At 46.9% G+C, this 24,621-nt stretch overlaps 1 protein-coding gene across 28 annotated transcripts in view; it reads right to left on the reverse strand.

Moving 5' to 3' along the window:
• Positions 1-1,166: 1,166 nt before the first annotated feature.
• Positions 1,167-24,621, reverse strand: part of ARSL (arylsulfatase L) — a 31,910-nt gene continuing 8,455 nt past the window's right edge. For 4 of the 28 annotated variants that reach the window (XM_015443292.4, XM_005592889.5, XM_065538070.2 and 1 more), the window contains 9 exons: positions 23,388-23,549; positions 20,535-20,656; positions 17,919-18,041; positions 14,104-14,527; positions 10,776-10,912; positions 7,832-7,966; positions 4,779-4,941; positions 3,436-3,557; positions 1,167-1,548 (listed from right to left, as the gene is read on the reverse strand). In XM_015443292.4, coding sequence (XP_015298778.2) covers positions 1,190-1,548; positions 3,436-3,557; positions 4,779-4,941; positions 7,832-7,966; positions 10,776-10,912; positions 14,104-14,527; positions 17,919-18,041; positions 20,535-20,656; positions 23,388-23,549 — 1,747 coding nt within the window. In that variant the 3' untranslated portion in view covers positions 1,167-1,189. Of the gene's footprint in view, positions 1,549-3,435; positions 3,558-4,778; positions 4,942-7,831; positions 7,967-10,775; positions 10,913-14,103; positions 16,408-17,918; positions 18,042-20,534; positions 20,657-23,387; positions 23,550-23,939; positions 24,051-24,621 lie in introns of those variants that run through there. The other 24 variants (XM_065538066.2, XM_065538067.2, XM_005592892.5 and 21 more) reach the window with 20 other exon arrangements.

Raw genomic sequence — 24,621 nt, forward strand, 5'->3', positions numbered from 1 at the left:
GCTGGGGCGGACCCTGCCTGTACAGTGCGGCTTCCATAGCCTGAGTTTGCCCACATCACCTGGGGCATTGGGGACAAAGGAAAACCACTTGAAAACAGTTCCAACGGGAAGCACAGTTCATCCTTGTGGTTTTAAACAATAAACAAACACTATAAATGGGCACCACAGACAAAGCCACATCAGTGTCCGTTTTTATCTTTGGGGCCTGTCTCCTGTTCATGTGCAAATCTGTAAGCCACACAGACGCCTTTGCTGGGACTTGGGCTGTTTGGGGCTACAGGGCAGCCTCTTCCAGACCGAGCTGGGGTCCATTGACAGAATCCTCCCCGACTCCAGGAGATACTTTGCCTCTCCAGTTTGGGTGTCTGAGTGATCATTCAATGATTTATTATTACTGTTTGTTTGTTTGTTTATTTTTGATGAGACAGTCTTGCTGTATCACCCAGGCTGGGGTGCAGTGGTATGATCTCAGCTCACTGCAACCTCCGCCTCCCGGCTTCAAGCAATTCTTCTGCCTCAGCCTCCTGAGTAGCTGGGATTACAGGCGTACGTCACCACGCCTGGCTTCTTTTTGTTTTGTTTTGTTTTGATAGAGACAGGGTTTCACCATGTTGGTCAGGCTGGTCTCGACCTCCTGACCTCAAGTGATCTGCCCGCCTCTGCCTCCCAAAGTGCTGGGATTACAGGCGTGAGCCACTGCACCTGGCCAATGTTTATTGTTCATTTCTACTTTTTCTTGCCTTTTTCTTTGTTTTCTTCACAGGGAGAAACTATTCATCCTTATGCAAATAGATATCTTAACATGACGCTGAAGTTTGTTTCATTTTTTTGTTTTCTTTCTTTTTTGAGACAGGGTCTTGCTCTGTTGCCCAGGCTGGGGTGCAGTGGTGCGATCATAGCTCAGTGCAGCCTCCAACTCCTGTGCTCAAATGATCCTCCTGCCTTAGCCTCCTGAGTAGCTAGGACTACAGGCGTGTGCCACCATGCAGGCTAATTTTTTTTATTTTTGTTTTTGTAGAGCTAGAGTTTCATCATGTTGCCCAGGTTGGTTTTGAACTCCTGGCCTCAAGTGATCCTCCCGTGGTGGCCTTCTAAAGTGCTGGGATGACAGCCACCACGGTCAGCTGGTTTGTTTCACTTTGAGTGACAAAATTTAGGAATCGGGGTTCCAGCTTTTCATTGCAGACATTTATTGTGGGCCGTCTTCCCTAAGGCACCAGCAGAGGGGGAATGGGCCACAGCAGGGCTGCAGCCATGGTCTCCAGATGTTGCCCAGCCTGTCCAGCTGCAGAGGAACTGGGCTGAGTGTCCGCTGGTGTTCCCGCACAGCCCGCTGGACTCGTTCCATCACCTGATAGAACACAGGCTCTGAGGCTGGTGTGAGGACGTGGGTCTCAGAAGGGTCTCTTGAGAGGTCAAAGAGCAAAGGTGGATCGTGGTGGAGTACTTTTTCCCCAAAGCATGGGCAGACTTTTCTTCCATAGCAGGCACCGGCTCCCTCTGGCTGGAACACCGGGGTCACAAAGTGGACTTTCCACGTGGTTCCTTCTGGTGGAAAGACAATAATTACCGAGTTGGTATAGAGAGATAGGGCGCAGTGCTGGAGAATGGCATCTTCATAAGGGCTAAAGGGTAGGAATAACCCAAGCGTCCATTGGATGCATTGGATGGACAGATAAACAAAACATCGTACATCTTACATGGAGTACTGTGTAGCTATGGAAAGCAATGACACACTGACACCGGCTGCAACATCAATGAACCCTGAAAATACTATGCTCAGAGAAAGAAGTTACAAAAGAGCACACATTGCATGATTCCATTCATATTGAATGTCAAGGATAGGGAAACACATAAAGACGGGAAGTAGAGTAGTGGTTTCCAGGGCCTGTAGGGTGTGGAATGGGGAGTGACTGCTGATAGGCAGTGTCTGCTTTTGGGGTGATGAAAATGTTCTGGAGCTACACAGATGTGGAGGTTGCGCAACACTGTGAAAGCACGAAGTGCCTGTGAATTGCACTTGGTCAGTTTTTTTTTTTTCTTTTCTTTTTTTTGAGACAGAGTCTTGCTCTGTCGCCCAGGCTAGAGTGCAGTGGTGCAACCTCCGCCTCCTGGGTTCAAGCGATTCTCCTGCCTCAGCCTCACAAGTGGCTGGGATTACAGGAATGCGCCTGTAATTGTTCACAAAGAAGATGAAATCATTTTAAGGTCAGGTGATTAAAACATTTGGAAGCACATCTAGATGCATAAAATAGACTACAAAAGGCTGGGCATGGTGGCTCACACCTGTAATTTCAGCATTTTTGGAGGCCAAGATGGGTGGATTACTTGAACCCAGGAGTTGCCTGGGCAACATACTGAGACCTTGTTTCAATTTAATAAATAAAGAAAAATTGGAGGCCAGGCATGGTGGCTCACACCTGTCATCCCGGCACTTTGGGAGGCCGAGGAGGGTGGATCACTTGAGGCCAGGAGTTCGAGACCAGCCTGCCTAACATGGTGAAACCCCAACTCTACTAAAAATACAAGGAATTAGCCAGGTGTAGTGGTGGGCACCTGTAATCCCAGCTACTCAGGAGGCTAAGGCAGGAGAATCACTTGAACCCGGGAGACTGTGGTTGCAGTGAGCCGAGATCGCACCACTGCACTCCAGCCTGGGCGACAAAAGAAAGACTAGTCTCAAAAAAAAATTACAAAAAAATAAGAAAAAAAGGAGACCAGAAAAGTCTTGAACACATGTGTGTGCAAGTATGTGTGTGTGCATGTGTGTATGCATGCACATACGTGTGTGTGATGATGACAAAAGTTGCACTTCATATAGCACAGGGAAGAAAGAATGAAATACAGCCCATACATGGTGTTTAAACTATGGGTAACAATTCTCCATCGTTTGAAGACGATTGACAGGTGATCTCAGAAGGCATGTCGCTGGAATGAGAGGGACACATACTGACAAAAACCAAATTTAAAAAGCTCGTGGAGAGGCTGGGCGCGGTGGCTTACGCTTGTAATCCCAGCACTTTGGGAGGCCAAGGCGGGCGGATCATCTGAGGTCAGGAGTTCGAGACCAGCCTGACCAACGTGGTGAAACCCCGTCTCTACTAAAAATACAAAAATTAGCTCGGCGCGGTGGTGGGCGCCTGTCATCCCAGTTACCCGGGAGACTGAGACAGGAGACTCGCTTGAACCCGGGAGGCGGAGGTTGCAGTGAGCCGGGTTCGCGCCACTGCACTCCAGACTGGGGACCGATCGAGACTCCACCTCAAAAAAAAAAAAAAAAAAAAAAAAAAAGCTCGTGGAGAAAAACGGAAGCGCGGAGACGTGGAGATGGACTCTGGAATGCAGCTCCACCCCCAGCCTGTTCTAGGGCACGGTGCTTTCCTCCACAGAGGGACTCTTTCCCGAAGGCTGTTAGGAAGGGGCTCCCCTACTCACTGTCCCGTTGATGCCACCTGGCTGCATGCAGGAACCCCTCACAATAATGCATCAGGAACTCATGGTCTGAGTGCTGGGCTGTTCCCAGGAGCAAGGGCAGAAGGTCTTGGCCGTCAATCACTCTGCAGGAAGGAACATGGCATGGCTCAGGGTTGGAACAGGGACTTTGGACATTTGTCCCTCCAACATCCACCAGTCCCAACCCCAGGTGCTGCACTCTATGTTGTATCAGTGGAGGGAAAGTCCGGGTGTGAGCGCAGATGGATGGAAGGCGTGTGTGTGCATTAGCACGCTTAGAAGAAGAATGCAGCAGCGGCCCACGTTAGTCACCACCAAACGTCACCTTTGGCTAAAAAGTAATTAATTGGCCGGGCACGGTGGCTCACATCTGTAATCCCAGCACTTTGGGAGGTCAAGGCAGGTGGATCACCTGAGGTCAGGAATTCGAGACCAGCCTGGCCAACATGGTGAAACCCCGTCCCAGCTAAAAACACAAAAATTAGCCGGGCATGCTGGTGCGTGCCTGTAATCCCAGCTACTCGGGAGGCTGAGGCAGGAGAATCGTTTGAACCCAGGAGGTGGAGGTTTCAGTGAGCCGAGATTGCACCACTGCACTCCAGCCTGGGCGACAGAGTGAGACTCAGTCTCAAAAAAAAAAAAAAAAAAAAGCTGAAAGAGCCAGCGCTCAAAGACTGGAAGGTAACAAAAGCCCACCAAAAGTTCTGCCCAGGCCTTTCCTGGGCCTTGAAGCATGACAAAATAATGAAGGATTCCTAACAGGACCCGTTTAGGATTAAACACGTTTTATTGGGGGTCTGAAGAAACTCCCCAGACCTTCACAATGAAGTTTTATTGAGAGTCTAAAGGAACTCCCCAAACCTCCATGATTTAGCGGGAGACAAGATAAGGGTAATCACCCCAGCACCTGGAACCATTTAGATTAAGTCAATTTACTGAGGCTCCAGAGGAAGGTCCTCAGGACTCACACCTTAATTATAGATTAAAGGAAGTGGAATCACTTATGTCTTTAGATGAGTACACACTTACATGTGGACATACAGCTTAGAAGATATAGCAGCTCTGGAAAACTTTGTAATTTGGAGTCGGTCTAGTGATAATTTCCAGCCCTTCTCCCCATACCTGGTTACAGAAATAAAACTCCTTTCTTTCCTAGTTCATTTGCATCACGTTATTGGGCCATGAGAATAAGTAGCCCGACCCTCGGATTGGTCTGGGAACAATTTCATGGACGCCTTACTGCAATGCCAGAGTGACATTTTCATTTGTCATATGTGTTGCTGTGTCTGTGCAAAGCTGAATTGTTTCTTTGGGTTGTTCTGTACCTGTCCTGGGGCACCTCACCGCCTGCCAGCTGGACCACGGTGGGGAACACGTCCATCAGACTTGTGGGCTCGCCAATCACTTGGCCGGCCGGGAGCACCCCGGGCCAGCGGAAGATCCCAGGCACGCGGATCCCACCTTCCCATCCTCCCATGCCCTTCCCACCTGTGTTTGAATACAGACAAAAGAAAGTGGTTAAAAAACAGAAATAGATGCTCAGCCTGGCTGCTTTCACTTTTCTGCATGTTTCACTTGTTTTAAGTTTCTCTCTCCCTGAGTCTCTCAGTTTCTCCCTCTTTGTTTTAGTGACATTAAAACATTCAATCTCATGTAGTTCCCCTGTAGAGGTTTGATTTTATATTTTTTATTAACCTTGTTATTGGTTAGTGTGCATTGGATTAAGTTAGGTCCTTCACTGCAAATGACTGTTGTCCTTATAAGAGGAGACACAGACGCAGAGCAGAAGGCCACGCGGAGACGGAGGCAGACTGGAGTGGTGTGTCCGCAAGCCCAGGGACACCCGGGGCCCCCAGGCGTTGGCAGAGGCAGAAAGGAGCCTCCCCTAGGGCTTCTGGAGGGCACATTTCCCTGAGACACCTTGATCTCAAACTCCTGGTCTCCAGGGCCAGGACAGGATAAATTCCTGTTGTTTAAACTGCCCCAGTTTATAATACTGACGTTCTTCATGGCACAGAGAACCAGACTGGGTAGAGGATACATTAACATCAATGGCAATGAGATAAAGGTTTCTGAGGAGTCAGGCCTTCAATGTGAAGTTGTTTCGGGAAGGCATTAGTGGATGTAGCTGGCATTTATATATCCCGTTTTACATGTGTACTAGACTGATGGATCCATCTACTTCAAAGCAAATATACATCATAGGTATATTTGCCAACATCAGCCTACAAAGGTTCTTTCAAGGACTGAAAAATAAAGCTCTGTAAGCAGGGAGATGACAAAATGTGTAAGCACAACAGTGTGAAGTCATGTACACAGGGCAGCACATTTTAGAATCTTTGTGGGACATGAAATAATGGCGTGCTTGGAAACAATGGAATCCAGGTTTGAATATAATGTGGCCAGCTAGGTGTCTACCCTTCTTCCTTTTTTTTTTTTTGAGACAGAGTCCTACTCTGTCACCCAGGCGAGAGTGCAGTGGCACAATCTCAGCTCACTACAACCTTCACCTCCCAGGTTCAAGCAATTCTCCTGCCTCAGCCTCCTCAGCTGGGATTACAGGCGTGTGCCACCACGCCTGGCTAATTTTTGTATTTTTAGTAAAGATGAGGTTTCACCATGTTGGCCAGGCTGGTCTCAAACTCCTGACCTCAAGTGATCTGCCTGCCTCGGTCTCCCAAAGTGCTGGGATTACAGGTGAGAGCCACTGCGCCTGGCCTTATCCTTCTTGGATGCATTGTCTGAAGGTAAAATTCAAACCTGAGTCCATACAATAGAATATATTCAGCCATGGAAAGGAATGAAACATTTCCACAACACAGATGAACCTCAGAAACATCACGCTAAGTAAAAGAAACCATTCACAAGAAAACCCACATATTGTATGATTTCATTTACATAAATGTCTAGAGTAGGAAAATACACAATGATACAAAATAATGTTGTGGCCAGGCATGGTGGCTTACGCCTGGAATCCCAGCACTTTGGGAGGCCCAGCTGGGAGGGCTGCTTGAGTTCAGGAGTTTCAGACTAGCCTGGGCAACATAACAAGACCCTATCTTTACAAAAAATAATTTAAAAAATTAAATAGTAAACAAACGAAAAACAAGTTTTTGGGTGATGGATGTTAGCACGGGGGACAGGGAGTGACTGCTATGAGTACAGGATTTTTTTGTGAGGTGGTGAAATGTTCTGAAAATAAACAGTGGTGGGCCACATGATGATGGTTACACAACTTGATAATCTAAAAACTCCTTAATTATGCACAAAAACGTGGCAGGCCAGGTCTCACTAACGCAGGCCTCCGTAACAACTGTTTCAGCACTGCCCGAGTGGTGAAGTTACATCTTAAAAGCTGAAACCGCCAGCGCCCTCATGCAAAGGCTGGGATGTAACAAAAGCCCCCCAAGAGTTTTGCCCAGGCCTCTCCTGGGCCTTGAAGCGTGACAAGATAACAAAGGAATTCTTAGCAGGATCCGTTTAGGATTAAACAAGTTTTATTGGAGGTCTGAAAAAACTCCCCAGACCTCCGTGATTTAGCAGGAGACAAGGTAAGGATAATCAGCTCTGGCACCTGGACCTATTCATTTATTTATTTATTTTATTATTTTTGTTGTTGTTGAGATGGTGACTTCCTCTATTGCTTAGGCTGGAGTGCAGTGGCATGATCTCAGCTCACCGCAACCTCCACCTCCCAGGTTCAAGTGATTCTCCTGCCTCAGCCTCCCGAGTAGCTGGGACTACAGGCGTGTGCCACCATACCCAGCTAATTTTTGTATTTTTAGTAGAGACGAGGTTTCACCATGTTAGCCAGGTTGGTCTCAAATTCCTGACTTCAGGTGATCTGCCCGCCTCGGCTTCCCAAAGTGCTGGGATGACAGGCGTGAACCACCATGCCCGGCCACCTGGACCCATCTAGATTAAGTCAATTTACTGGGGCTCCAGAGGAAGGTCTTCAGGACTCAGACCTTAGTTATAGATGAGAAGTTAATCGCTAATGTCTTTAGATGAATGCACACTTACACGTAGACATACAGCTTAGAAGGTATAGAAGCTCTGGAGAACTTTGTAATTGTGAGTTGGTCAGGCAATAACGTCCAGGCCTCCTCCCTGTAACCGGTCACAGAAATAAACTCCCTCCTCTCCCAGGTCATCTGCATCTCAGTTTTGAACCACCAGAATAAGCAGCCTGACCCTCAGTTTGGTCCAGGAACAAAAATTCAAACTGAGTATGTCAAATTATCACTTTTGCCCTGAAGAGGAAAAATCACTGTCCTTGAGCAATAATATTGACCCTCCTGGAAGAGACTGCCCTGTTGGGAATTGCGGGGAAGAGATAAACTTGCAAGATGAGGATCTGGGAGCATCTTAGCCTCACCTTTATAAATTCCATTCCAGCCACCGTACTGGGTGCGTCCAAGTTGATTCTCTAGGGAACCCCCATGATCTGATGTAAAATAAATGAGGGTGCTGTTGGTCAAACCTTCCATATCCAAAGTGTCAAGGATCTGTCCTGCAAAGAACAGATGTTTTTGAGGCCGTCGAAATAGAAAAATATCAGAAATGAAGCCCGAAGTGTATGCTTTAGTATTTGGAGGCTATCCACAAGAATGAATCCTTAGTTTTAACGCATAATGGAAGTCAGTTGTTTAATTTTGATATCATTTGTTGGAGATTGATGTCTGACTTTATGTGCACCCCATCCTTTGCTCAGAATTTTAGGCAACCTACAAGGACAAAATATCAAAAACTTAAAAGTGTGGCATGTAGGCTGGGCGCAGTGGCTCACACCTGTAATCCCAGCACTTTAGAAGGTCAAGGCAGGAGGATCATTTGGGGTCAGGAGTTGGAGACCAGCCTGGCCAAGATGGTGAAACTACATCTCTACTAAAAATACAAAAATTACCCGGGCGTGGTAGCACATGCCTGTAGTACCAGCTACTTGGGAGGCTGAGGCAGGAGAATAGCTTGAACCCGGGAAGTGGAGATTGCCATAAGCCGAGATCACACCACTGCACTCCAGCCAGGGTGACAGAGTGAGACTTGGTCTCAAAAAAAAAAAAAGAAAAAAAAAAGTGAGGCATGTGAACATTCCAGAGAAGGAAGCATAGGCTGAAAATGCAGACCAGTCCTCAACAGTGATGCTGAGCTTCTTGCAGTCACACACGAGGGCACTCGTGTCATTAATGCCACTCACAGTTGGCCGGGCACAGTGCCTCATGCCTGAAATCTCAGCAATTTGGGAGGCTGAGGCAGGAGGCTCATTGAGCCTATGAGTTTAAGACTAGCCTGAACAACATAGCAAAAACTCGTCTCTACAAATAATAAAAAAATCAGCCGGGTGTGGTAGCGCACACCTGTGGTCCCAGGTACTGGGGAGGCTAAGGTGGGAGGATTGCTTGAGCCTGGGAAACTAGGGTGCAGTGAACCGTGGTTGCACCACTGCACTCCGGCCTGGGTAAGAATGAGACCCTGTCGACCAGGCGCAGTGGCTCACGCCTGTAATCCCAGCACTTTGGGAGGCCGAGGCGGGCAGATCATGAGGTCAGCAGTTCGAGACCAGCCTGGCCAACATAGTGAAACCCCATCTCTACTAAAAATACAAAAATTAGCGAGGCATGGTGGCAGGTGCCTGTAATCCCAGCTACTCTGGAGGCTGAGGCAGGAGAATCGCTTGAACCTGGGAGGCAGAGGTTGCAGTGAGCCGAGACCGTGCCATTGCACTCCAGCCTGGGCAACAGAGTGAGACACCATCTCAAAAAAAAAAAAAAAAAAAAAAAAAAATGAGACCCTGTCACACACACACACAATTAACTTTTTCTCCTTCCTTGCCTAGCTTGTTAAGGAAACAAAATGTTTTAAAAACACATCTTTCACCTGAGGATCCTGGATTCTCAAGCCCACCACCACCTAAACCCTGGGATTCCTAAGTTCTTTTTTGGGAGGCAGGGATGTGCTGTGCCCATATACAGGTACTCACCCAGCCCTGACTCACTCAAGCGATATTCCCCTTCCATCCTGTTCTAAACCCAGGAAATATGATGAGTGAATGAGGCAAAACAATCCAGACCCACAGGAGTTTACATTCTCCTGGGGGAACATGGAAAATCGACCCACCTAACACATGGTCATGAAGAGAAACAATGGTGGTGCTGTGTTAGGAAAAAAAGAAGAAAGAAGACAGAAAGAAGAAAGAAGAAGAAGAGGAAGAAGTGGAAGAGGAAGAAGAAGAAGGAGGAGGAGAAGGAGGAGAAGGAGAAGAAGGAGGATGAGGAGGAGAAGGAGGAGAAATATGAAGAAGAAGAAGAAGAAGAAGAAGAGGGGGAGGAGGAGAAAGGAGGGGGAGGAGGAGAAAGGAGGAAGAGGAGGAGGAAAACAAAGGCAAAACAAAAAAGGACCACAGGAGAATGGGGGAGAAGATGATTGGGGAGGAGCTACGTTAGGGGTGAGTCAGGGCAGGCTCTGAAGAGGAGCCAGCGAAGCCTGAGGAAGCATTCCAGGAGGGAACAGCAGGTGTGGAAGCCCTGACAGGGGACAAATGTGAAAGATACTGTGTGGTGTCCACGTGGCCAGAATGCAGCAGGTGGGGAGGACAAAGGGGTTGGGTGGAGATCAGACTAGGATCTGGGCAGCAGCAGGTCATGGGGCTTTTGTAGGCGAGAGGAGGAATTGTAGTCCTATTTTCAGTGCAGGGGAGCCACTAGCCACTCTACAGCAGACAGGAATTTTCTCTGCTCTTTCTTTCATTTGTCTACCACACGACGATAGGATGTAGACATCTTTGGGGCCAAAATTCTGTATGCCACTTGGGAATTAAGACATGGAAATCTCTGAGGTCATTATTGTATCTAACACATGGGGATTAATACGTGGACATCTTTGGAGTCATTATTCTGTCTTCCACATGGGAATTAGGATGTGGACATCTTTGGGGTCATTATTCTGTCTCCCACATGGGGATTAGAAAGTGGCTACCTTTGGCCATTTTTCTGTCTACCATATCAAGATTAGGACGTGGACGTCTTTGCAGCCATTATTCTGTCTAGGGAGTGGACAGCTTTGGGGCTATCATTCTTTCTGCACATGGGATTAAGACGTGGACATCTTTGGTCGCATAGCAATGCCTTCCATGCACGTGTTATGGAATTCACTCGCTGCTAATGGAGTGAAGATCTGTCCTATAATATTTTGGACTCTTAAAATCCAGTCGCACTGCAATCGCTATTCTGCCTCTTCTGTCCTTAACCTTCTCGTTCTTTGTTTCCTTTCCTGCTTCTGTTGCTGGAGGGGAAGCAGCCCGTTTTCCCTGGAAGGGCACTTACCTACCATCCAGTCCATCTCCTCTACGTTGTCCCCATACAGCCCGTGGAGACTCTTCCCGAGGAAGGTCTCCATAGTGATAAGAGGGATGTGGACGTGCAAAAAGGAAACAAAGAGGAGGAAAGGCCCATGCTTATTCCTAAAAATAAATACAAAGCAATTAAGGTTACTTTTTTGGTAAAACAGAGATTGAAGTCCTGTAGATACTAAATATGGATCTCACTTGTCACATCCTTACTCAAATGTCTTCTCAACTCTGCTCACCAAAAAGAAACACTCAAAACTCTTCTTCAACAGAAAAATAATTCTTATGTTTAACAATCTTCCTTTTTTTGTTGTTATTTTAAAGACAGGGCCTTGCTCTGTTACCCAGGCTGGAGTGCAGTGACATGATCTCAGCTCACTGCAGCCTCAATCTCCCAGGCTCAAGTGATCCTCCCACCTCAGCCTCCCAAGTATCTGGGGCCACAGGCATGTGCTAACAGGCCCAGCTAATTTTTTTTTTTTTTTGGTAGAGACAGGGTCTCACTATGTTTACTAGGGTGGTCTTGAACTCCTCGGCTCACATGACCTGCTCCTGCCCATCTCGGCCTTCCAAAGTGCTGGATTACAGGCGTGAGCCACCATGCCTTTCTGGTCTGTTACCTCTCTCTCTCTCTTTTTCTTTTTTTTTTTGAGATGGATCCTGGCTCTGTCGCCCAGGCTGGGGTGCAGTGGCATGATCTCAGCTCACTGCAACCTCTGCCTCCTGGGTTCAAGCAATTCTCCTGCCTCAGCCTCCCAAGTAGCTGGGATCACAGGCATGCGCCACAACGCCCATCCTGTTTAAGACTCATTAACATCATGAATTTTCCCTTCCCTTCTGAAATCTATTTAAAAATCCACACTGGGCCAGGCGTGGTGGCTCACACCTGCAATCCCAGCATGTGGGGAGGCTGAGGCAGGAGCATTGCTTCAGCCTAGGAGTTCAAGACCAGCATGGGAAACAGCAAGACCCCATCTCTATTAAAAATACAAAAATTAGCGGGGTGTGGTGACATACACCTGTACTCCCGACTGCTCGGGAGGGTGGGGCGGGGGGATTGCTTGACCCTGGGAGGAGGAGGTTGCAGTGAGCTGAGATTTCACCACTGCACTTCAGCCTGGACAACCGGAGTGAAATCCTGTCTCAAAATAAATAAATAAATAAATAAATAAAAAACCATACTGATTTAGCGCATCTTTTTTCCCCTGAATATTATTATGTTCTAACTCTACATACTTAATGCAAAGTTAAAAGAACTGCAGGTTACTGTCTGACATGACTTTTATTTTGTTCAGTTATTTCAATATATATTTTTGACCTCAAGCCTTAACTTATAGAATAGGTGGTGTTGCACATTCAATTTTCTTATAATTGCTATCACGTAGTGAGGATTAGGACATAAAATAGTTATAAAAAGCACACTTTAAAAATGAGGCATATTGGGTTATTAATATTATTTTCATTGTCCTCCTTGAAAGTAGTGCTTTAGCTTCTCCCTCCCTTCACCTGGCCTTCATGGTCTAATCTAGAACCTTAAAGCATAAGAGCAATGGTGAAGGTGTTAGCCTTAATTAGAACACATCAGGCTGGGCATGGTGTCTCATGGCTGTAATCTCAGCACTTTGGGAGGCTGAGGCAGGAGGATAGGCTGAGCCCAGGAGTTCAAGACCAGCCTGGGCAACATAGCCAGATCCTGTCACATTAAAAATCAAAAAGAATGCAACAGTCTTACCTGCTTTAATTTGCAAGCTAATTGTCAATGTCCTTTCTGTCATACATTAGGTATTGCCAGGATGACCTCTCTAAGAGGCTGGGTGCGGTGGCTCATGCCTGTAATCCCAGCACTTTGGGAAGCTGAGGTGGGTGGATCACTTGCGGTCAGGAGTTCAAGACCAGCCTGGCCAACATGGCAAAACCCATCTCTACTAAAAATATGAAAGTTATCTGGGCATGGTGGTGCATGCCTGTAATCCCAGTTACTTGGAAGGCTGAGGGATGGGAATCACTTGAACTCAGGAGCAGAGGTTGCAGTGAGCCAAGATTGCACCACTGCACTCCAGACTGGGCCACAGCTTGAGACTCTGTCTCAAAAAAAAAAAAAAAAAAAAAAAAAAAAAATATATATATATATATATATACATATATATATATATGAATGTTGTAGGAGATGATGACAACCTCACTGTCACCAGGTAAGGTGACTTTTGATGGTATCCTCATCTTTCCTAGAATGCCCTTGGCGAGCATGAAAATAGCTGTGTAGTGTTGAGAACCCTTTTCATCCTATTTCTCCTGGTCCCACACAGGAAGTCTCCCTGCCATACAGTTGACTGCAGGCTAAGTTCTGCCATAAGACATCTGACTTCTGATGACAGACATTTTTAAAATTTATAATTTATTATAAAGCCCTTCAGGTGATGCAGTTTACTTAAATAGTGCCTGTGGTGATCCGAGGATGCCAATGGAGTAAGACTGACCCTAGAGTAACAGCAAATTCCAGCTGACCTGTAACAATTTCTTTTTGAGACAAGGCCTTGCTCTGTCACCCAGGCTACCTTCATAGCCTCACTACATAGCCATAACCTCCTGGGCTCAAGTGATCCTCCTGCCTCAGCCTCCCAAGTAGCTGGGCCTACAAGTGCATGCCACCACAGCCAGCTAATTTTTAAAATCTTTGTAGAAATGGGGTCTTGCTGTGTTGTCCAGGCTGGTCCCTAACTTCTGGCCTCAAAATATCCTCTTTCCTCAGTCTTCTGAGTAGCTGGCATAACAGGTGTGTACCACTATACCCAGCTCAGCAGTAACAATGTTTTAATGGACACAAGGCAAGTCACAAGGCTCCACTGACCCTCATCTATGCCCCATTTTTACCAAAAAATTGTCCTTCTAGGTCATGGCTATCCCATTCTTCAAATGTCAATTAAAGAAGAGGCTTTTTTTTTTTTTCTTTGAGACAGGTTTTCCCTGTGTCACCCAGGCTGGAGTGCAGTGATGTGGTCTCAACTCACTGCAACCTCCACCTCCCAGGTTCAAGTGATTCTCCCACCTCAGCCTCCAGAGTAGCTGAGATTACAGGCACGCACCACCACACTGGGCTAATTTTTGTATTTTTAGTAGAGACGGGGTCTCACCATGTTGGCCAGGCTGGTCTTGAACTCCTGACCTCAGGTGATCCTCCCACCTTGGCCTCCAAAACAGCTGGGATTACAGGCATGAGCCACCATGCCTGACTGAAGAAGACTATTTAGGATGCATTTTCATTCCCAAGCTGAGTGCTTGGAGGAAGCTGACACTTTTCTGCTGACCTTTTGAGAAAGGACGCGACCTCCTGCAGAATAAGGGGCGTCGTTTTTTGGAAGCGCATGGGTTGCTCCGTGATGGTGTGGTTTCTCATCAGCAAGCAGTCGGCATGGACAATCAGAGCACCCACAAAATAGGAGCCTGCGAGGAGGAGGACGGCCCAAAGCGCTGACCAGATGACCGGCGTCCACGAGACGGGTATCAGGTGTGTGAGCTTCCCTGCTACCAGTGTGAGGGCAACCAAGGCCAGGACTTGGAAGAGGAAGTTGAGTTTTTGTTCCAGGTTGACACGCTTCTCTGAGAGTTCCCAGTGGGCGCAATCACCCATCAAGGAGAAAGGCATTCCGTAGAAATGGTCAAAGCCATGGTGGAGGGGATGGTGGCAATGATCGCTGGCTGACTCACAGTTGAGACCCAGATGCCACTTTCCTGAGAGGCAAAAAGGATGTTGATGTGACAAGCATCTGAGCACAACTGGACATGTCGATATTGACTGTTTGTCGCATTCCTGATACTCTGTTAGACACTGAGGGGCCGGGAGATTGCAGAGAAGTGTGGGCAGCACTAGCTGTTACTTGCACCCCGCAATCTGGCCTCATCGTTTCAGGGGAATGAGGACCCCGTGTGTCAGCTTTAACCAAAATATGAGTTACCTGTGACAGGTGGAACAAATTACTGTAAAACTGTTCACTTAATACAGCAGAAATGTATCCTCTCCCAGTCCTAGAGACCAGGAGTCTGAGATCAAAGTGTCTCCAGGCCACACTCAAATTGGAGGCTCTAGGAGAGGATCCTTCCTGCCTCTCCCAACTCCTGAGGGCTCCAGGCCTCCCTGGGCTTGTGGTCGCATCCCTCCAGTCTCCGTCTCCATGTTTCCATGGCGTTGTCCTCTGTGTGTGTCTGCGACCTAATCTCTTGTCTTATAGGGACAGCAGTCTTTGCAGTAGGACCCACCGTAGAGACCTCATCTTTACTTGATTATATCTGCAATGACTGTTGTGAGCTGGATCCTGGCCTGCCTCAAATTTCTGAGTTGAAGCCCTAACACCCAGGACCTCAGAATGTGACTGTGTTTGGAGACAGGGTGTTCAAAGAGATAAGTAAGGTAAAATGAGGTCATTGGTTTGGCACTGATACGGTTTGGCTGTGTCCTCATGCAAATCTCACCTTGAATTGTAATAATCCCTATGTGTCAAGGGTGGGGCCGGGTGGAGATAATTGGATCATGGAGGTGGTTTCCCCTATACTGTTCTCACGGTAGTGAATGAGTCTCACAAGATCTGATGGTTTTATAAATGGGAGTTCCCCTGCACATGCCCTCTTGCCTGCCGCCATGTAAGACATGGCTTTGCTTCTCCTTTGCCTTCCACCATGATTGTGAGGCCTCCCCAGCCATGTGAAACTGGGAGTCCATTAAACCTCTTTTCTTCATAAATTACCCAGCCTTGGGTATGTCTTTATTAGCAGCGTGAGAACAGACTAATACAGGCCCTAATCTGATAGAACTTGTGTCCCATAGGAAGAGGATATTAGGGCACAGACACATGCATACTCTCTCCAGAAGCTCTAGGGAGGATCCTTCCTGCCTCTCCCAGCTGTGGGTGGCTCCAGCCATCCCTTGGCTTGTGGTCACATCACTTTAATCACACTGCTTTCTCCTCTCTGTGGCCCAATCTTCCTGTACCTCCATGTTAAATGAAGCCTTGTCCTTGCACAGTGGGCCCAGCTGGATAATTCAGGATCATTTTCTCACCTCAAGATCATTCACTTAATCACATTTACAAAGACTCTTTTTGCATATAAGCTAATATTTGCTAGATTCAGAGGTTAGGGCCTGACATCTCTGGGGACCATTATTTAGTCTATCGCACCTTGTTCTGCAGTGCAATGATGAAGGCCAGAAAGCACCATGTGATATCATCAGCATGGGCAGAAGACCTCTGGGCTTTGGAATTGTCCTCTCTCTGAGAAACCACTATCATAGTGGCCATGGTTGAAGTCGGTGGTGGGTTTCGCAAGGCGCACCTTTCAAATTCAGTCAAAGCATGGTCTTTGCTTCCATGCGGCCACTACTATGGTGTTGACAAAGAGATGTCAACCACTCCAGTGCTGTCTGCCATCTGGAAAACCTCATGATTGCCCAATGAATATCCCATAAGGATAGACTCTTCTGTTTTAGAAAAATTATAGTTGGCCGGGCATGGTGGTTCACAACTATAATCCCAGTCCCTTGAGAGGCCGAGGTGAGAGGATTGCTTGAGCCCAGGATTGCTTGAGACCAGCCTGGGTAGCATGGGAAGACCCTGTCTCTACAAAAAAAAAAAAAATAGAAAAGATTAACCAGGCATGGTGGTGCAAGCCTGTAGTGCCAGCTGCTTGGGAGGCTAAGGTGGGAGGATCACTTGAGTCCAGGAGGTCGAGACTGCAGTGAGCCATAACCGCACCATTGCCCTCTAGCCTGAGTAACAGAGTGAGTGCCCTGTCTCAAAAAAACAAAATGTCTATTGGAGAAAATGCACCTTTGTGTGACAGTGATGACTGAATCTCCCCAGATTTTTTTTTTTTTTTGGTAAAAAATTAAAGAACATTTTATAATTTTTAATTTTTAGAAATATATAATTTATTGAATTTTATATTCATTGTATCCACTAGTCATGTTGTTTGTTATCAATAAATGGAACTATTGATAAAAATCATTACTATAACACAATAATGATAATGGCAACTTGGTCTCCTCTCAAGGAACTATTGCCATTAATTTTGTTTTTCATCCAATACATAACATGCTTTGTTGACTTGTAGAAGAATAACCATGTTAGTTATGGAAGCTGACAGGGAGGTATAATTCTAGTAGACATCTTCATACACACTGAAGGGAAAAATAGGTAGCATTACAGACCTTTTTGATAAAATAATGTATTTTTTCTTATTTTTTTTTATCATGGTCTACGAGAACATTGTGTGAGATGCCAAATATTTCATTAAGGTGATGTTCCTTTTCTTTCTTTCTTTTTCTTTTTTTGTAGAGACAGGGTTTCGCCATGCTGCCCAGGCTGGTCTCATACTCCTGGCCTCAAGCGATCCACCCACCTTGGCCTCCCAAAGTGCTGGGATTACAGGCATGAGCCACCGCGCCTGACCAGAGTCACTTTTGTAAAGGCACTAATCCCACATATGAGGCTCCACCTTCACAACCTCATCACCTCCCAAAGGCTTCACCTCCTGACTCCATTACCTGGGGGGTAAGAGTTTCAACACAGGAATTTTAGGGGGACACAAACATTTAGATCACAGCGCTAAACTAGCTCAATTGATCCATAAACCAACCATGAAAGAGCTGAAGGTGTTCAGTCTAAGACACTAATGTCTAAGACACAAAGTCCATGTGAAGGGCGGGAGAGGATCCCACAGAACAAAGCAGCGATTGCGTGTTGTGCGACAGAGCTTGGAGCGTATGCCATAGGCATGAGCACATTTTATTTCTTTTTTAAATTTATTATTATAATTATTTTTTTGTAGAGGTGGGGTCTTGCTATGTTGCCCAGGTGGGTTTCAAACTTCTGGGCTCAAGCACTCTGTCCACCTTGGCCTCTCAAAGTACTGGGATTATAGGCATGAGCCACCTTGCCTGATCTGGTATTTCTTGAGTATCTACTTTGCAGTAAACAACCTGGAAAGTAACATGGTTCCTAGATATATGCAGCTTTCTGTCTAGTGGAAAATCCCACAGCACCTCACCCATTTTCCTTTCCAAACTTTTTAGCTGAATGTCCCTTCCATATAAAAGTCATGCGCGTACCACTTTTAAAAATGTACATACCTATGAGTCCAGTGGCATAGCCTTTCTCTTTCAATATTTTTGCAAAAGTTGTCTCATTTGTTGGAAGACCTCCAGATGCTCCAGTCCATTGAAGAACACGGTAACCAATGCTGGAAACCATCCCTTTGAGCAATTATTAAGAAAAAGAACTACTGTTACACATTTTTTTTTCTGTTTGTTACTTATTATTTATTTAAAAATAGAACGCTTGGTAAAAATCTCTCTTACTTAAAATTAAATTGAAAATGGACTTCCTATATGACTTTGCCTAGTGGACTGCATTTTTGGCAGCAAAGTAAATGATTAATTTGTTGAAAACGTTAGTGAGAAGATGGACTTTCCCGTTATGTGCAGGTTATAAGTAATATAATTCAGTGAAAAAGGAATAAAAACTTACAATGTTTTTTTTTTTTTGTGTTAATTAATTTATTTAGAGATGAGGTCTTGTTCTGTCGTCCAGGCTGGAATGCAGTGGTGTAATCAATGCCCACTGCAGTCTCGACCACCTGGGCTCAAACGAGCCTCCCACCTCAGTTACCTGAGTAGCTGGGACTACAGGTGCGCACCACCACACCTGGCTAATTTTAAAATTTTTTGCAGAGACAGGGTCTCACTCTGTCACCCAGACTTGAGTGCAGTGGCATGACTATAGATCACTGCAGCCTTGAACTCCTGGGCTCAACTGATCCTCCCACCTCAGTCTCCCAAGCAGCTGGGACTACAGGGGCACACCACCATGCCTAGCTAATATTTTTAAATTTTTTGTAGAGATGGGATCTCACTATGTTGCCCAGGCTGGTCTTGAACTCCTAGACTCAAGTAAATCCTCCCACCTCAGCCTCCTAAAGTGTTGGGATTAGAGTCATGAGCCATTGTGCCTGACCTAAAAATGATTTTATAATTTCATCAAACTCTTGATATAATCCAAAGGTTCTCAAACTTGTCTGCCCATTGGAATCGTGTGGGGAGCTTCAAAATATTCTGATGCCTGGTTATCACCCCAGGGGTGCTAATTTTTATCAGTCTTGGGTGGAACTTGGGCTTTCGGATGGTAGGAATATCCTCTGGATGATTCTAACGTACTGACAAGGTTGGTAGCCACTGATAAAATTTTATTCTGCTCTCTAGACATTCCAAATCTTTACCCAAGGGTTCGTTTGTATGTTTTGAGACAGCGTCTTGCTCTGTCACCCAGGCTGGAGTGCAGTGGCGTGATCTCGGCTCACTGCAACCTCCACCTCCTGGGTTCAAGCAATTATCCTGCCTCAGCCTCCCAAGTAGCTGGGACTACAGGCACTCATCATCACACCCAGCTAATTTTTGTATTTTTAGTAGAGACGGGGTTTCCCCATGTTGGCCAGGCTGCTCTCGACCTCCTGACCTCAAGTGATCTGCCTGCCTCAGCCTCCCAAAGTGCTGGGATTACAGGCATGAGCCACCACACCCAGCCTCTACCCAAGTGTTTTAAAATGTAGGTGTTACGTATCATTATTATTATTATTAAAGTTTTATCATTATTTAGCTATGGCAAGGCCAACAGATCAGGAGATGACTGTCATTGGAGAGATAGTTTATTACTCACAGTTCTTGATAGTTTATTACTCACAGTTTAAGAGGAGGCAGGGGTGAGCCATGCTGTGTGATTATATGGGGAAGCTTCAGGGTTGGTCAGGAGGCAGAGGGAGTGAGGGGAAAGCATGGAAAAAGCCTTTCTTATTTATTGTTTTTCTTTTTTGGAAAGCAATTGGCAAGGTAGGGTAAGTCGGCTTAAGACTGGCCAGTTTGTACAATTTCCGTGGGCTTTCATCTGTAGGGGCTGTCCCTAGAAAGCTGGTACCTGATTCTGGGGGCATTAGGGCAAAGAGAGAGTGGCCCCATATATGAAAACCTCATAAAGGTGATGGTTAGGGGTGTGTGCTCTGGATTGATTGGTTTATCTATGAAAGGTGCACTCCCAAGTGACTTGTTTGCTGTCTCTAAGAACTGGCTAGCCCTGGGAGGGCCAGTCCTGCCAAGGTCAGCAAAGCCCTAAGATGTCAAAGCATCAGAATATAAAAGCTGCCTGGGCATGGTGGCTCACGCCTGTAATCCCAGCACTCTGGGAGGTCAAGGAAGGGGGATCTTTTGAGCCCAGCATTTCTTTTTTTTTTTTTTTTTTTTGAGATGGAGTCTCGCTCTGTCACCCAGGCTGGAGTGCAGTGGCCGGATCTCAGCTCACTGCAAGCTCCGCCTCCCGGGTTTACGCCATTCTCCTGGCTCAGCCTCCCCGAATAGCTGGGACTACAGGCGCTCGCCACCTCGCCCGGCTAGTTTTTTGTACTTTTTAGTAGAGACGGGGTTTCACCGTGTTAGCCAGGATGGTCTCGATCTCCTGACCTCGTGATCCGCCCGTCTCGGCCTCCCAAAGTGCTGGGATTACAGGCTTGAGCCACCGCGCCCGGCCGAGCCCAGCATTTCAAGATCAGTATGGGCAAGATAGAGAGAGACACTCCCGCCCCACCAATCTCTATTTAAATTTAAAAAAAAAAAACCTAATAAAAAAACCAAAATGTACAAACTAAAAACTATGATTAATACACCAGGCCGCACCCTAGTGCAGTTGAAAGAGAGACTAACCTGATCGAACAGGGTATCTGCCCGTGAGGAAGGCAGCTCTGCTTGGGGTGCACAAAGATGCGGCCGAGATGTGTTGGGTCAGCTTCACGCCGTCCTCTGCGAGGCGGTCAATATTTGGAGTCCTATGGAGGGACACATTAACAGCTTTACTTGTTAAAATTAGACAGGATTTTCATAAGCACAGCTACATGCTACTTAATAGACGGTCTGCTGGTCATTGTAGAGCGCTTCAAGATGTTCTTAGGAATGACCTAAACGTAATGTCAAAGATTTCTAATGTTTTCTGAACCTTCAAGGAAACATCAACTCATTTAAATAGAAGTGAGTGGCTGGACGCGGTGGCTCATGCCTGTAATCCTAGCACTTCGGAAAGCCAAGGCAGGAGGATTGTTTGGGGCCAGGAGTTCAAGACCAGCCGGGCCAACATGGCGAGACCCTGTCTCTACCAAAAAAAACCTACAAAAATAGAAAAATTAGCCAGGAATGGTGGCGCATGTCTGTAGAACCAGCTACTTGGGAGACTGAGGAAGGAGGATTGTTTGAGCTCAGGAGTTTGAGGCTGCAGTGAGCTGTGATTGCAACACTGTACTTCAGCCTAGGTGACGGAGAGACAACCTGTCTCTGAAATAAATAAATGAATGAGTAGATAGAGTGACTAAGTTTCCATAAGGCACTATTGGTACTGAGAGAGCAACCTCAGAGGGAATGCAGAACTGAGAGCCCAGGGCACCTTCTCCGGGACTCACAGTGTTCATGAGAAGGTTTGACTTCATGGACGCCAACACACTGTAAGTGCTACATGAGGGTGGAAGGCTGGAATTCAGACAGGAGGATGGACTAGCTCTAGCTCATGACAGATGGACACACCAGATTTTGGCATTAAGAGGGTGTGGACCCTCCTAATGAAAAGCAGAGCTTTCCAGCAGGGAGGACTGAAATCCCGCGTATGTGCTGGGCTTGGCTAGACGGATAGGGTTGGGAGTGAGACGGAGATCAATATTGGTCTTCCGCTTACAGGCAACGACACTGATGGCTTCTGTATGTTTGTTTATTTGTTTGTATTTTGAGACTGAGTCCAGGCTGGAGTGCAGTGGCACTATTTGAGGCTCACTACAACCTCTCCCTCCCGGGTTCACGTGATTCTCCTGCCTCAGCCTCCCAAGTAGCTGGGATTACAGGTGCCTGCCACCACTCCCAGCTAATTTTTGTGTTTTTAGTAGAGACGGGGGTTTCACCATGTTGGCCAGGCTGGTCTTGAACTCCTGACCTCCAAGTGATCAGCCTGCCTTCGCCTCCCAAAGTGCTGGGATTATAGGCGTGAGCCACCATGGTCAGCCTGTTTATTTTTTGAAACAGGGTCTCACTCTGCTGCCCAGAGCGTAGTGGTCTGATCACAGCTCACTGCAACCTCAAACTCCTGGGCTCAAGTGATCCTCCCACACCTCACCCTCTTGAATAGCTAGGATTACAGGTGCATCCACCATGCCTGGCTAATTTTTTTTTAATTAAAAAAATTAAAATGTGCTGGGAGTGGTGACTCACATCTGTAATCCCAGCACTTTGGGAGGCTGAGGCAGGCGGATCACGAGGTCAGGAGATCGAGACCATCCTGGCTAACACGGTGAAACCACGTCTCTACTAAAAATACAAACAAATTAGGGGGGCATGGTGGCGGGCACCTGTAGTCCCAGCTACTCGGGAGGCTGAGGCAGGAGAATGGCATGTAGAGATGGAGCTGGCAGTGAGCCAAGATCGTGCCACTACACTCCAGCCTGGGTGACAGAGCAAGACTCCATCTCAAACAAACAAACAAAAATAATGTTTATATTTTGTAGAGGTAGGATTTCACTGTTTCCTAGGCTGGTCTTGAACTCCCGGCCTTCAGTGATCCTCCTGCCTCAGCCTCCCAAAGAGCTGGGATTACAGTCATGCCCGGCTGATAGCATTTCTAAAGCATTGTCCATTATGTACTGGGTGGATAAAAATCATATTTAAAAAATGAAACGAGGACGGGCACAGTGGCTCATACCTGTAGTCCCAGCACTTTGGGAGGCTGAAGCGGGTGGATCACTTGAGGCCAGGAGTTCAAGACCAGCCAGGCCAATATGGCAAACCCTGTCTCTACTGAAAATACAAAAATTATCCAGGCGCGGTGGCAGGCGCCTATAATCCCGGCTACTCTGGAGGCTGAGGCAGGAGAATCACTGGAATCCCGGAGGCGGAGGTTGTAGTGAGCCGAGATCGCGCCACTGTACTCCAGCCTGGGCAACACAGTGAGACTCTCTCAAAAAAAAAAAAAAAAAAAAAAGAAATGAGGCCAGCTATGGTGGCTTACATCTGCAATACCAGCACTTTGGGAGGCTGAGGCGTGTGGATCACTTGAGCCCAGAAGTTGGAGACCAGCCTGGGCAACATGGCAAAACTCCACCTCCATAAGAAATTTAAAAATTACCCAAGCATGATGGTGGGCACCTGCAGTCCCAGAATTACTCGGGAGGCTGAGGCAGGAGGATCACTTGAACCTGGGAGGTCGAGGCTGCAGTGAGCTGTGATTGTACCAGTGCAATCCAGCCTGGACCACAGAGCAAGACTTTATCTCAGATAAACATAAAAAAAAATAAATAAATAAAATAGAAATAAAAATGAAATGAGCAGTCATATGTAGGATGGATTGAGGTGGGGTTAGTGCTGGCGTGGGAAGAAAGTAACATTAGGGAGTGTTAGAAAACGCAGAAGTGCAGAACTCTTGAAGTGTGAACTGCCAAGATCAAGGGTTATATGCATTTTCAGTGGCTTCTCTTTCTTCTGGTGTCTGCACTGGGGGCACCAGGTGAGTAATTCTCTGTCCCTTGCCTCATGGTGTTGTTGCCATAGCAGCCAATGTCCCCGATGCCGAGGTCGTCTGCCATCAGAAGAAGGATGTTCGGTCGGGAGGTGGAAATGTTGCTGGAAGCTGATGGCACCAAACCTAGCAGCACAGACAGCATCCCGGCCAGCCAGCTCCTGAAACACAACCTGTCAGAGACTGCATCACGCTGCTGTCCATCTCGCTTGCAGAACTTGTGTATGGGGGAAGGTGGCATCACTATGTTAAGAGGTATTGATATTATCATCACATTTCAGAATAGCTTTGAGGACATCTCTTAGGCATTTGATTGTTTTTCTCTGGTTACAATTAACTGATACTGTTGATGACTTTATTTGGCCTTTAAGTGTTTGTTTTTGGATGCTCTAAAGTCTGTTGTTTTAAACTCACGATTAACAGAAAGCCTTGGTGGGGTGCAGTGGCTCACTCCTGTGAGCTCAGTATCTTGTGAGGCCGCAGCGGGTGGATTGCTTTAGCGCAGGAGTTCAAGACCAGCCTGCGCAACATGGTGAAAACTCATCTCTACAAGAAATACAAACCTTAGCTGGGCATGGTGGCATGTGCCTGTAGTCCCAACTACTGCAAAGGCTGAGGTGGGAGGATTGCTTGAGCCTGGGAGGTTGAGGCTGCAGCGAGCTGAGATCGCAACACTGCAGGGCAACAGAGCAAAGCTGTCTCAAAACTATGGCAACAGCAACCATAAAAAGCAGAAACAGACAGAAAGCCTGCCTTGGTCATGGTTTCTTGGATGGATCGGGTCCCCAGAACAGCTATTGTCCCTTCTCCGTTGCCTCTTCTTCATTGTTCTTCCTTAAGCAAATTGTGTTGAATACAGGGAATGGGGGCTGGGGTTAGGGGTTGGACCACCCAGCAGAGCAAGGAAGAGACACAAGCTTGGGGCAAGGTGAGACACAGCGAGCTGCTACTTCTGAGTCTATGAAAACCCTCCGCGCATTGCAGCGCGCAGATGAACATACCCAGGACTGACTTCTTTAGCCCACTGGTATCTGAGGAGAAGTGGGTTTGGAGGTGAAGGAGGTTCTAGCCTGGAGGAGAAAGCCCTGGTAGCTGCGTACCCTGAGGGAGCATTTCCACAGGGCTTGGTGACATACAGCCTGCCACTATCATTGCTGCCTCTTTCATCGATGCCACCCTGGGAATGCATGTGGACAGCAGGGCCATAGTGTCCCAATCCCCAGTGGGATGCAGTAAAGATATAAT

Source organism: Macaca fascicularis, chromosome X (genome assembly GCF_037993035.2).
Source record: "Macaca fascicularis isolate 582-1 chromosome X, T2T-MFA8v1.1".
Classification (NCBI taxonomy): Eukaryota; Metazoa; Chordata; class Mammalia; order Primates; family Cercopithecidae; genus Macaca; species Macaca fascicularis.